The sequence below is a fragment of the Amblyomma maculatum genome, chromosome 3 (assembly GCF_055883805.1).
Source record: "Amblyomma maculatum isolate TAMU_Amacu chromosome 3, ASM5588380v1, whole genome shotgun sequence".
Taxonomy (NCBI): Eukaryota; Metazoa; Arthropoda; class Arachnida; order Ixodida; family Ixodidae; genus Amblyomma; species Amblyomma maculatum.
In genome coordinates, this window is record NC_139346.1 from 203,437,133 (window position 1) to 203,451,702 (window position 14,570).

The window sequence follows — 14,570 nt, forward strand, 5'->3', positions numbered from 1 at the left end:
GTTTTTTTTGTTGTTTACCTTGCTAACGGCGGCGCCTTGCAGACAGTTGTTTTTCTTCGTTTAAATATTTATCATTGGTGATGAACGTATTGCCAATATGATGGCGAGTGGAGTAAACAACGATGCACCTTTTCCTCTTCCTGTGCCAGAAGAGGATACTGAAGTGGACTGCTTTGTCCCTTTATGATCGGGCGCGCCGTCCGTCTGTAGGGTATGTATCGTTGGTTGCTACAAACGGCACGTACCGAGCTGTAAGGAATTTGGTAATGCCGGCTAATTAGTCATTATACGCGCTGGTTTTTTTCTTTTCGCCCTGCGCGTAAAGCTTACATACGTTTTGCAATATCTAGAAGTAGTATCTTGCGACGAAGCACCCCTGAGATAAGCGAGATGCGATCAAAACAACTCGTGGGTCGAAGTTCAAGAAACCTTTCCAGCGCATCGTGTCCGTTTTCAAACCGGCAGACGCTGATAATTTCCTAGCTGTAACGCTGTATTTTACTCCAAACTAGCGTGTATGTACTGTACAATGACCGATTCTAAGCTAGTTCGACTAGCTTTGCTGTTCAGCCGAAACTGTGGCCATTACGAGGTAGTTGCTGCAGTAATTGTAGTGCCTGTTGTCTTTCTATTTGGGTTTATTCAGCCTTTTCCGAAAGCCTTCATCAAAATAACGGTAAAATCATGGGTATGCGCATGGAAGGTATGCGGTACTGATGCGAATGTCTACCGTGGTTCCTGTAATTATGCTTGCACCTGTCTGAGCTTTGGTGCTTTGGTAATGTTTTAAGTTTTTTATTTCCCTTCAGTGTATGTACTGTACGTGTTTGGTAGTGCTGATAACGTTTGGCAATGTTCGTAGGCAAAGCCATATAAACGAAGTTCACCGTTACCCTTTATGTGCTTATTTTCGGTTTCGGTTTCAGAAAAAAAAAATAATAAAACGCCCGGCAACAGTTGCTGCGTTGTGTTATATAAGCGTAACTAAGGTATAACATTTGCATTACTTGCATGCAGTCATCACCGAACTAGCGTAAACAGCTGTAGCGATGTACAGAATTCACTCAGTAACACGGACAAATTATTAGTCGATGCAGTACAGTTATCACTATCACTGATATATGGTTGTTTTACAACGTTAGGATAGAAATTATCGCGGAGTTTTTGCATTGACAGTGATAAAATTTGTATTCCAGAAAATTTACTCGGAAGAAGGGTCATGCTGGCCTGTTGGTGTACATGTGAGTTGTGCTCTCAAAATTTAACGTGAGGGGATAGTGTATAATTCTGTTATACATGTACGAGGGCCATTTGATAAGTGTGGTAAAATGTAATTAAAAATATCATGTTCGTAAAAAACAATGTTTTATTATTCAACATAGTTCTCGTCTACCTCCCCCCATTTCTTTAGCAGTGCTTCAATTTTTTATCCTCTCAGAAAAAAAGAATGGTTTGAAGCCCTTGAAGGCTTGATTAGGGCAACATGATTTTTTTCTGGGTATGTTCCACATCATAACAGTTAGGAATGTAAGTACTTATACTTTTGCTTAAAGTTTTTGGCAAAGGCTGTACGGCCAACTTTCTGCTTAGAGCGGTGCACAGTCTCTTCCAGAGCATGGTTGTCTGCAAGCATGAGGCAGCACAGTTGTATGTTGCTGCTGGTGGGGATCCTGAAGGGGAACAACTTTCTGCAGGTAGCGTCCACAAACAGAACACTATAAGCCAGGGCCTGTAGTCTCAACAGCACTACAGTTTTCACTCTTTGAAATTAAGTTATCTCTTTCCAAAGCCGAGGACTCATTTTGTTATTATCATAATGGAGCCTACTGCAGTTGCATAGGCAATGTGCATATTTAAACATAAGTGTGACGTCTTCTGTCGTGGCCTACGTTATTGGATTGCTGTGACCGCTGGCAGATTTTAATCCCTCAAAACAAAGAAGATGGAGCAACCAATGCAAAATAGAGAGCCATTACTATGGAACTGTAAGGGATGCTGTGGCACTGCTCCTACAGTTTTCTGTGACAGTGCATTGCAAAAAATAGATCTTAGTTTCAGAAATGTATAAGTATGGTGTGTTTGTCGACTACCTTCACACAACCCCTTGTCATTCAATGGCCCAGTGTATTTTGGCCCGCATTTTTTTGCCGGGAGCTCATACAGTTTTGTCTTGCATGCATGCACAAGGGAGTGACTCTGTGTCGTTACTATTTATCAATCAACTGATGCCAGCCATAATGTCTACTGCAGTGCTTGGTATTATAGGGACAGACTGCAGACTACTACAGGTTTCCACTAGCGCTTGCTATTCTGTTAGCTTCCTTCCTTTTTGCATTCAGGAAGCAGTGAGAAACACTTAATCATTAAATAACCGGTCTCCTTTCTTGTTCATCTTCAAAACTGCCCAAATAGAACAAGCACAGAGCCAAGCCATATCACACGCAAACGCAGTGTCTCTGTTCTGTCCTTGTTTCATTCACGCAGTTTTTAAGATGAACGACTTTCACCACTAGCCCACCAGAAGACACTTCTTTCTTGTGTCATCTCTGTCTTGCAACACATTGATTTCTGAAAGTGATCACTCCTGTACTTGGACACTACTGCTTAACACAGTAGTTGACTGCCTCTTTTGCTGCACAGTATAAGCACAGGAGTGAACATAAATTTCACTCATTGTGCATGAAGCTTGTATGCACGTTTGCTTCCAGCATGTGATATAATGTGTGTAGTGTTATCGCTGACTGTTTTTCAGGGTATACCTCCAGTTTGTTGTGTTTCCACAACGGTTACTTCTGGCATTCCTGATCAACAATGTTGGCACACATTGCATTAGCCAGGCCTGCTTGCTTGCATCGGCTAAGATCAGCTTCTTACGGGTCAATAAACTGTGGGGCACATTGAGGCCCCGAATTTCACAGCTGGTGCAGCCCCATACCGTCTTTTCGTTAGCGGCATGAAAGCTGCAGTCACTGGCCAGAAGAAATTGTGGCAAGTTATATATCTGTGTTGCTTCCGCATGAAGGCTGTGTAACCTGTCTTGATCTCATTCACTTGCAGGCAGAAATTGTTCTTTAGATTACCAGCGATGGCATCACTGATATGACAGTTAAAGGATTATAGACACCTTGCTTAGTTGCTTGCTTTCATCTGTCTATTAATTCGTTAGACATTAGAATGCATGAATAATTGTGTGGTATTTGCCTATGAGTGCTAAGTAATTGTCATTGAAATTTGAAATTGTAATGAATTGTGCAAGATGTAAGAACACATTATTGCAAAACGTATTAATGCTTTTCTTGATGAACGCTGTGTATTAAACAATTGTCAGCATGGATTTAAAAGAGGATATTCGACAGTGGCACTATTAGTTATAATACTAGTACACACTTTTGCTAAAACAGTATGATATCAATGGTCGAATAGATGCAATATTTGTGGATTTCTGCAAAACAGTAAATAATGTACATCACGAAAAACTTATTCAAAAATTAGAAGACATTAATCTTTCAGACATTTTAATATCATGAATCGGACTGTTTTACCAAAGGAATGTAGTTTGTTTCAGTGGATGAGTGGAGCTACAGTTGTCTCGCAGTCACCTCTGGTGTGCCCCAAGGAATTGTCTTGGTGCTTTTGCTTTTTCAGAACTGTATAAATGATCTTGATGATGTGGTTACCCCAGGAACACATATATGCTAGTTTGCTGATGATTGTGTGGCATTTCGTCAGATTATATATACTGGGGATCAAAGTGAACTTGATTTGAGTCTGAAATATGTGCATGACTGGTGTGGGGAGTTTTCCGTGGTTGTTAACACCGAATAAAATATTTTTCTCCAAATAGCAGATAAAAAAATCCACTAACCCACATGTATGCTGTTGGGTCACCACTGAAACACTATTAATAGCTGCAAATATCTATGTGTATGAATAACTAACAGTCCTTCCTGGAGTTCACATATAGCTAAAATATATTCATCGGCATTTAGAAAAACCATCTTCTCTGAGGCATAAACGTAGCAATTCTCTTCCTAGCATAAAACTATTGATATATAACGCATACATCAGTCCAAAGGTCGAATATGCATCTATAATCTGGGATTCATTTACTTACCTTAACATAACAAATATAAAAAGATCAGAGAAAATCTCTTCTGTTTATTTATTGAAAGTTAAAATCACAGATTATCCCACTAAACTCATGGCTATTAATAATATTGAATCGCATGAAACATGAAGAAAAAGTGGCATTGACCTTCTTTATTATTTGCTGGTGCCCCTGCACAAGCTAGCACATGGCCAGCCTTTATTATTATTCAGGCTCCCAGCTACAGCAAGCTCCTTTACTAGCATGGATGCCTCCTGTAACAGCAGCATCAGCCTCAGTGCTCTGGATGGCAATGAAATGCAGCCAAGCTTGGCTTGCTTGTCTCTTGTTGATGCCGCAGGGCTACCATGATTGCATAAACACGGACACAGAGAATTGACATGTTAGCTATGTATTCCTGCCAAATCGCCTAAATATGTGCATTGGTGCCACACCTTAAGCTTTTCTTGCTTACCCAAATCAGCAGAATGCTCAGTGACACAGTCGACTAAGCTTCCTTCTTATGTCATGATCTTGTTTACCGACGCCACAAGATTATGGTGCCTAAGGATGAGCATGTGACCTGCAAGTTGGATGTACTAACTTTCAAAACATAATGCAACCATTTCTTTTGCTGCAGTTTTTGGTGATGTGGTAATGGTTTTAATAATTTTCTTTTCCTCTTGTGTTTTTTTTTTTTTTTTTAAATGCAGCGAAACGTGCCTACACGCTGGCCTTTGTGGACTAAACCTGGCTACAGGCGGCGTCCAAGATGCCGCCATCATCGGGAGAGCTATGGGGCTACCCTATTATGCCCAACACCATAGTGGTGGACTGCCTTCTCCCCACAGGCATCATCATCCCCCTTACGTGTTCTAGAGATGCCACATTGGAAAGCATCAAGGGTGAGCTCCAGTGCCTTGCTGGGCTTTTTTGTTCAAATTTGGGGAGCAAGATTATACTGGAGGCAAAACTACCTTGTGGTGCAAATGTATGTTCACAAAGCATTGCATATGAAAGAGGCATTAGTGGAGCCATGTGCACTGATCGATTTGTTTTCTTTATTTCTTTATTTATTTTTTTTTTTGCAAAATCCACTATGAAAACTTTGGCATAATGGTTTGCCTGACACATATTCCAATGGCATATGTACTGGCTTAAAGAAGTTGATTTAACCACTGGTAGCTAATCACTTAATTTTTTTATAATTTTTGGCTATAAGAGATGGGATGGCACTTGAGTTCTTTTTGGCTACCAAGTGCTGGCAGCATGTTGCCAGATCCTTGCAGTGCAGTGGTACCATGCCATGGAGGAAGTCTGTTTTATATGCTTGCCTGTTTTTTTGTGGTGTAATTGATAGTGTAGAATCGGGAAGTGGAGGAAGGTCTGTTGTCAAAAAGCCAAATTTTTGGTAGCTTGCTGGAAGGGGTGGCTGCCTTTGTTATTTAGCAAATAGAAAAAAAAAAGAAACTCAACAATCCACCAAGTTGAAAAATAAAGGAAAGATGACAAATACCAACAGCAGGAAGTTATGTCATTCGTGAAAAGGAGTCAAGTACCAGACTGTCATGTTGAGCAGTCTTTCTGGCTGTTATGTTTGAGTGCATGCCTCGTTGCCGATGCCAGTGCACATTCTCAGGGAAGCTTAAAAGAAAGGCACAACATGTAATGTGATTTATGTCTGGCACCGTATGTCTTATCTGAACACCTTGGCTGACTGGTGCCACTCCAGACATCAGGTACTACCTACTGCAGTTGTACAGGTCCCAAACACTGCGAAGGAAATTGAGCTAACATTGCTCAACTGTCCTTTTCACAGAGGAGCTCTGGGAAAATGCTCAGAAGTACCCACTGTACAGGCATCTGGGTGAACCGTCTTCATACATATTTGTGTCCATCACCCGTGATGGTGACAAGGAGGAATTCTACGATGAGTATCGCCGACTCTGCGACTTGCACCTCTTCCAGCCCATCCTCAAAGTTGTGGAGCCTAAGGGCAACACTGAGGAGAAGAAACTCAACTCAGAAATTCGTAAGGCAGTTTTTGGAGGTCACAAGTTGGGAGAGCTCTTCTCTCTCTCATTGCGCTATACTTGGTGTTCTAGATCATGGTGTGTGCATATGTAAATAGCTGCTCTGTGTTTTGTAACACAGGTAGCTGGTAGCCAAGAGCCAGCAAGGCAGTGAGAAGGTGAAGAATCCCTGTTTTCCAATGAAAGGTCAGCCTAGCCATACTGATGAAAAAAGTAGTACTAAAATGACATTGATATCCACTTCTGCATCAAATTTTTTTTTGTCCTCTGTTTTGGGTGGGAAGCCTAACTAAGAGGAAAATTAAAATGTAAGGACAGACATATAGTCTAGCGGCATTTTCTTACCTGTCTATGTATTGCTTGAAGTAGGGCAGAAACAAGCAGAAATTTGTATTAAAATTCTAATGTAATAGTGTTAAAGCTCTCGTTCTCCATAAAATCAAATGTTGGCATTGTCTGCATTGGTGTTGTGAGCAAAAAAATCATACCTTTAGAAGGTGGTACCTGGTAAGCGACATGGCTGTGCAATGACTGGTAATTGGGTTGTGAGATTAAAAGAATATAGTAATCAAGCGAGTGGCAAAGTGCATGTGCGCAAACAAGGACCTGCAAGTGGAGCTGGCAAACAGGAAGTATTAACGCTGTCATGTCAGACTCTTAAAGGCTTAGCTTAAGTGTCTCCCCAATTTTATTTTGAGCTGTGGTCATTGGAGTTCAGTTCAGTTCAGGCGTTCAGTCGTGTCCGACTCTTCGTGACCCTATGGACCATGTCACGCCACGCTTTCCGGTCTCTCACTATCTTCTTAACATCACATAGCTTCATCTGCAATGCCTCGAGAATGCCATCTAACCATCGCGTTCGCTGCCTACCCCTTCTCCGGCGACCCTCAACCTTTCCCAACATCAAATCTTTCTCCAGCGACTCCTCTCTTCTCATCAGATGACCAAAGTAGCTGAGCTTTAACTTTAGAATTTGACCCTCCAATGAGCAGTCAGGGTTTATGGTCGACAATATCGACTGATTTGATCTTCTGGCAGTCCAAGGAACTCTTAAGAGTCTTCGCCAGCACCACAATTCAAACGCGTCAATTCTTCGGCGGTCAGCCTTTTTCACAGTCCAACTCTCGCATCCATACATCACAACTGGAAAGACCATAGCACGGGTTATACGGATCTTGGTTGGCAGACTAATGTCTCTGCTCTTTACTAGGCGGTCAAGGCTAACCATTGCTCTCTTTCCCAGAAGCAGGCGTCTCCTAATTTCATGGCTGCAGTCTCCTTCCGAGGTAATCTTGGCTCCCAAGAACAGAAAATCTGTCACAGCTTCCACTTCTTGTCCATTGATGCTCCAGGACTTGATAGGGCAAGACGCCATGATCTTCGTCTTTTTAATGTTCAGTTTAAGCCCAAACTTCTCACTCTCTTCTTGTACGCGCATCAGAAGTCTCTTGAGTTCCACTTCACTTTCTGCCATTAAAGTGGTATCATCCGCATATCTAAGGTTGTTGATACGTTTTCCAGCAATCTTCACTCCAGCTGATGACTCGTCCAGACCAGCCTTCCTCATGATGCACTCTGCATATAGGTTAAATAGGCAGGGCGACAGTATGCAGCCTTGCCTCACCCCTTTCTCAATCGGAAACCAATCAGTAAGACCATGCCCAGTTCTGACTGTGGCCTCTTGCCCTTCATAAAGGTTCCTGAGGAGACAGATGAGGTGAATTGGAACTCCCATCTCTTGGAGAGCTTGCCACAATCTGCTGTGATCTACGCAGTCAAACGCTTTTGCATAATCAATAAAGCAGAAGTAAATGGGTTTCTGGAACTCTCTTGCTTTTTCCATGATCCAGCGAAGGTTGGCAATTTGGTCTCTAGTTCCTCTGCCCTTGCGAAACCCAGCTTGCACGTCCGGAAGCTCCCGATCCACATACTGCTGCAGCCTACCTTGCAGGATTTTTAACATCACCTTGCTAGCATGCGAAATAAGCGCGATCGTGCGGTAGTTGGAACAATCTTTGGCACTGCCTTTCTTTGGAATGGGGATGTAAACTGACCTCCTCCAATCCTGTGGCCACTGCAGGGTTGTCCAAATCTTTTGACATAATGTATGCAGTGTGTTAACAGCGTCATGGTTGAGGTTTTGAAGCAACTCAGCTGGAATACCATCAATTCCGCTAGCTTTGTTCTTAGCAAGGCTGGCTAAGGCCCATTCAACTTCACTCTTCAGGATGCCCGGCTCGAGATCAGTAATCACAACCGTCCTATGTTGGGTTTGCACATCCGGGTCCTTCTTGTACAGTTCTTCTGTGTATTCCTGCCACCTCTTCTTTATCTCTGAGGTTTCAGTGAGGTCCTTGCCTTGTTTGTCCTTTATCACGCCCAGCTTAGCACAGAAGCTTCCTTTGATATCTTTGATTGTCTTATACAGAGCTCTTGTGTTCCTTAATTGGCTGTTGTCCTCAACTGCTTGACACTGTATGTTCAGGAAGGCATTCTTATCCCTCCTTGCTATTTTCTGAAAATCCGCATTGAGAACCTTGTATCTTTCTCTTTCCCCCATACCTTTTGCCATCCTCCTTTCCTCAGCTATTTGCAAAGCCTCTTCAGATAACCAGTTTGCTTTTTTGCATTTCTTTTGCTTTGGAACTACCTTAGTAGCAACTTCTTGTATTATATCACGAACATCAGTCCACGTCTCTTCGGGCTCTTTGTCTTCTAGATCTAATTCTTGAAATCGATTCCTCACTTCCACAGCATATTCTAATGGAATCTGATCCAGATCATACCTGAAAGGCCTTCTAGTTTTCTGCGTTTTCCTCAATCGAAGCTTAATTTTGGCAACAAGAAGCTGATGATCGGTGCCACAATCGGCCCCAGGCCTTGTTTTTACTGCTTGTATAGCGCTTCTCCATCTCTGTCGGCAAATAATATAATCGATCTGATTCCTGTACAGACCGTCCGGTGAAATCCATGTGTACAGGCGCCTCTTGTGCTGTTGAAAATGAGTATTCGCTATGGTCAGGTTGTTTTCTTGACAGAACTCTACTAGCCTCTGCCCAGCTTCATTTGGCTCACCAAGACCGAACTTGCCTGTAATTCCGGATATTTCTTCACTCCCGACCTTAGCATTCCAGTCTCCTATGAGAAAAACGACGTCTGATGATGGGGTGCGGTCTAAAAGGCATTGTAGGTCCGCATAAAATCTCTCAACGTCAGCTTCTTCAGCAGCAGTGGTCGGTGCATAGACTTGGATAACTGTTATGTTGAAAGGGTGACCTTGGATCCGAAGTGAAATAATTCGGTCGTTTTTGGGGTTGTACCCTAGCACTGCTTTGCCCATTCTTCTGTTTACTATGAGAGCGACCCCATTCTTTCTCTTGGATTCGTGCCCACAATAAAAGACATAATGGTCGCCGGAGTTAAATTCTCCCATTCCGGTCCACTTGAGCTCGCTGATACCCAAGATATCAATGTTCAATCTGTCCATTTCTCGCTTGACGATATCCAGTTTACCTTGAGTCATAGATCTTACATTCCATGTTGCTATGTGATATATCTCCTTGCAACATCGGACTTTCCGGTCGCTTCCCGACACATCCACAACTGAGCGTCCTTCTGGCTTTAGCCCAGCCGCTTCATTCGTCCTGGAGCTACTAGGAATCGCCCTTTGTTCATCCCCAGTAACATGTGGGACGCCTTCCAACCTGGGGGGCTCATCTTCCGGCGCCATATCGATAATGGTATTGTGACTGGCCATTGGGTTTTCTTGGCAGGAATTACTGGAGTGGGTTGCCATTACCTTCTCCAGTGAATCACATTTTGTCAGAACTCTCTGCCGTGACCTGTCTATCTTGGGTGGCCCTACACAGCAGAGCTCACGACTTCATCGAGTTTCGCAAGCCCCTCCGCCACGACAAGGCAGTGATCCATGAAGGGGGTTGTCATTGGAAGGTTCTGTTAAAGCTTACTGGTATTGGCTGGTCATGTATAACTTTTTTTTAATAACAGCAAAGGAAGATTGTTAGATTTAAAAACAAAATTGATAGTAAGTTCACAGGCAGCTGAGTACTCTTAACCAACAGCGTTCAGTGCCAGTCCTGACATGGATTGAGACATGGAGAGCTCATTTGTGACCCTGTTAGCAATGGTCACATGTCAATGAAACAGACCATTTTATTTTTTGCTGTGCGGTGTGTAAGCATATTTCGAGCACTGCAAATAATCTTTTATATTTGTTTTGCGAATGCGTAATCATGACACTGCACAAAAAATGCATTAGTGTATTGTTACATATCTGTTCTGTAGCACACATTTGGGTATTTCGCAGTCAAGGTCGCTACATTTACAAGTTTTCACAAGTTGGTTATTTTGGAGTATGGCTGTATGAAAGAAATAATGCTCCTTTTTGTTAACCTTGTTCTTCTTCGCAGGCACTTTGTTTTGTTGCATTTCTGAAGGGTAATGTGGGCGTTGATTGCTCACATTCTTTTTTTTTTTTCTTTTTGTATTTTCCGTATAAAAAGGGCTGGCTGTTGGAGGCTGTGCGCACGAGTTCGACAACATGAAAGACTCTGAAGTCCTTGACTTTCGACGTAATATCCTGAGTGTGTGTAAAGATGCTGTTGACACCAGGAACACTGGGAGTGAAGAGTGTCGCGCTTCGTATGTTTATCCACCCGAGATTGAAAGTTCAGAAGAGCTACCTGCAAACTTAGAACGGAAACTTGACAAAGGTACTCCTTTCTTTATCTTTCTGTGACAGGATATATGTTCTTTGCAGACATTGTGATTCTTCAGGCACTGGGGCTTTGTTTTTTTTTTTTAGCAGTTCATCTAGTTCTCGCAAAAAATTGGTTCTCTGACTCTTTTCTCACCGCATCCTTATCAAAAAGAAAGAGTTGTCCGTGTTGAGGAGTGAATGGCATTGTTACGTGGCTTCTGAAACATGTACCGAAATCAGATGTCCACACACTGTGTTTTGCTTGCGGAAATTGGCTGGCAATGCTTGTATTTAATTTTTTTTTTTTTTTGGGGGGGGGGGGGGGGGGGGGGGGGGGGGGGGGAGCTTGTAAAGCGCTCTCTTCATGACCAAAACAAGGTCTGTTTAAAGGAGCTGAGCACTGACCTAACTGTGTCCTTAGATTATGATAGTAGTAGTGGAAAGGTCTTACCTAGTGTTCTTTAGTCTGGGTGCTCCAGTATTCAAGAAATTTATTTATTTGTACGGGCTGCAGCCCCAGGGGCTATTGCAGGATTGGCGATATACTAGATTACATAGAAGGCAGTCATGTATATATGTTCATTCATCCAATCATACATACATAAAAAACATAAACAAGATAAAATGTTAAACAAACAAAGCATAGGTGTCAATGGCATTCAGTGGCAGCCAAAAATTGCAGAAATGCAAGTGAATGGACTTTGCCGGGCAGGGTGTTCCAGCATTCGATGGTACATGTGACAAGCTGTATTTATATGTGCCAGTGCGTGTGTAAAGTGGAGAAATGTTTAAACTGTGATGGTGCCTGGTTGATAATGGCATAGAAAAATCAACATGAGTGTTCATTCCTATGAGATGAGGTGAATTAATGAGCGTGTACATATACCTGAGGCACTCGGTGTACCGACACATTGGAAGTGAGGTTAGAGGTAATGCGTTGAGATCAGGCACCAAAAATAAAAAATAAAAATAATATATAATAAATAAATAAACCTCATGTGTCATAGCAACAGCACATGAAACAAATTGCCTTCTTCTGGACCAGTTCAGTTTTTACGCAGTACAATTGCTGATATGGGTTCCAAACAACTAAACCTTATTCAAAAAGAGATCGGATAAGCGTTTTGTAAACTAAAAGCTTTGTATGACATGGTGCTGCACCTAATGTGCACCAGGGTCTCTGAAGTGGTCTACTGCATGTTAGATTTATGTGCTTCGACCAAGACATGTTGGAAGTGAAAAACCAGTCCGTGGTACTTATGTTCAGTTACTTTAGTTAACAACCCACCATCAAATGAATATGAGAAAAGAGAAAGAGACAAGGATTTGCTAAAATGCTGCATGAAGACTGCTTTACTGAAGTTAATTTTCATCTCCCACATGCCGCAGCACTGATAGAAGCTAGGAAATGGATCACTTAAAACTTTTTCGTCCTGAATAGAGGTTATGGTGTATGGTACAGCATGCAATATTCAGTATATGAGTGAATTCTAATAGATATGTAAAAAGGCAAGTCATTGATGCACAGCACACAAAAAAAAAGGGGTCCCAAATTTGACTCCTGTGGAACGTTTGTCAAGACATTGGCCAAGTTGAAGCACAAGTACTGCAAGCAAAAAGAAAGAAATCTGGCAATCCATTTGATGACGATCAGATTGTTTAGTGTGACATTGAGTTTTTGTAGGAGTTTAGGCTGAGGAATTTGTCAAATGGTTTTGATAGGTCAATAAATATAGCATCAATCTGGTTATTGAGATGAAGCTTCTATGGGTGATATCATGAGTGAATTCTATTAATTGTTGAATGGTGCCAAAGCCACAGCAAAAACTGTGCTGAAAACCACTCAGGATATTGCTAGCCTTAAGAACTCCATGATATGTCTGCAAATAATGTTCTCAAGGAGCTTACTAGGATAGGATGTTAACAAGATTGGTATATAATTTGTTAATAATTACGCTTTGCTGATTTATGCAAAGGAGTATATTCCGTGAGTGTCTGTGACATCAGAACAGTGGCACATTTCTCAAATGTAATGATGTATCTGCTAGTCCATTCCGCATAGTGTACAAGAAATAAGTTTTTTGATTTTATCAGGACCAGAAGAATTTTTGGTTTCTTAACTCGAAACGAGGCTTAGAATTCTCTGCCTGCCTACACAGATGTCGCTGATTGAGGTGCGAGGAGTAGCAGCGATTTATAATTTATAATAATTAATTTATAAGAATTTTTAATCTTGATTGGGAATTGAAAATTGCATAAAACGAAAATCAAAGGCCACCTTGTAATGACACGTTGCCGGTGAATGCTGGAGCCCACCTCATGACCACACCTGAGGAAAGTATTACAAATTTTTTAAGTATGCAGTGTTTTTTGTCTTTCAGAAGTTGTCATCATGTTTTCTTTTTCTTTATTTTGCTCTCTTTTCATTGCCCCCTTCAATGAATAGCAGCACTCCCTTCGTATTGCTGATGGTGTGATTTTCTGCTTTTGTCACTAGATAGCGCTACAATGTTTTGAATTTCTTGAATGATGCAGCTCCACTAAAACATTTGTCTACTACACAACACCCTTTACCATAACAGCTCTCTTTGTGACAACTGATATGTACACTATACTAAAAATATCTAGGGGTTTGTGAATATAAAAATTTCTGGATATGAATCAAATATGAATATGGGGAAAAAAACACCTTTGAATATTGAACATTTGGCAAATGAAAAAAAAAAAAGGAAAATAAAAAATAGCAAGCATTATTTGTCTTGTTTGTTTCAGAATTCACATGTTATTTGCAAATAAAATTAAACTAGAATTGCACAGAAGTGTGTACCTTACTAAAAAATTCAGTACAAATTTTATACAGGATTTTGTATACTGTTAAAAAAAAAACAGAAGAAATGTCTGAGTTAACAGAATGTTCGAACTATCGATTGGTTGGGTCTGAAAGGACTGCCGAAAACTGTTTGCATCACACTAATTTTTCGAATACTTTTTTTCATGTTTCATCAAATGCTTTGCTTTGTGCACCTGTCAGGAAGGCCCTCGTGACAAAAAGGAAAGTCCTTCTTTACCAAACAGCCCTGTCATGCTGTGAGGATGCTTTACTGCATACCTAGTCAATGTGGTCGAGCATTCTGGTGAAACTGTGGTGAATTCGAAAATTCTTGGTGTATTTGATAATCTTCTAACCTTCGGAAAATTCCAAATGTCAGTTTTTCAAATACGAATTTAATACTAAAACATAGTCAATTTGTATTCGAAATTTCAAATATTCACATACTCCTAAAATTGTCCGATTTCTGTCTGGTGGTCGAGGTTTATATTAGGTTGCGGTGGAGCACTCATTCCGGTGTGTAGTTGCCATTGCGCTCGCCGATAGTGGTTTCTTTCATTGGAATACATAAAAACAGGCACATATCACATGCACTAACAGAAAAATTCTTGGCAAAAATCTACAAAATTTGTAACAAAACTGTTGCGCAACTGACCACTTTAGATATAGCAGGCCTTCATATATCATTGTGCACAGTGTTTCAAGCTCATTGATTCTGTGTGCCGAGTCTGCAGTCAGCCTGGAAAACATCTGGGAAAGCATCTGGGTACTTTGTCAATGTGGTAATGATGTGAGCATAATTCTTACTTATAGATTAACTGTAGCTGTATTTGGGGTGCCTTTTAGGAGGCTTCAAGGGGTGCATTCAGTGAGTTGCCTGTCTCATATTTTATTCTATGT

The 14,570-nt window shown here is 41.3% G+C and overlaps 1 protein-coding gene across 3 annotated transcripts in view; it reads left to right on the forward strand.

Annotated features, from left to right (window-relative positions):
• The window catches only part of LOC146197465 (phosphatidylinositol 4,5-bisphosphate 3-kinase catalytic subunit alpha isoform-like), a 38,968-nt gene continuing 24,398 nt past the window's right edge, over nucleotides 1–14,570 (forward strand). The window contains exons 1-5 of one of the 3 annotated variants that reach the window (XM_084599295.1): nucleotides 1–211; nucleotides 1,197–1,241; nucleotides 4,801–4,992; nucleotides 5,907–6,119; nucleotides 10,644–10,853. In XM_084599295.1, the coding sequence (XP_084455421.1) occupies nucleotides 4,860–4,992; nucleotides 5,907–6,119; nucleotides 10,644–10,853 (556 nt within the window). In that variant the 5' untranslated portion in view covers nucleotides 1–211; nucleotides 1,197–1,241; nucleotides 4,801–4,859. Of the gene's footprint in view, nucleotides 212–1,196; nucleotides 1,242–4,800; nucleotides 4,993–5,906; nucleotides 6,120–6,241; nucleotides 6,307–10,643; nucleotides 10,854–14,570 lie in introns of those variants that run through there. The other 2 variants (XM_084599296.1, XM_084599297.1) reach the window with 2 other exon arrangements.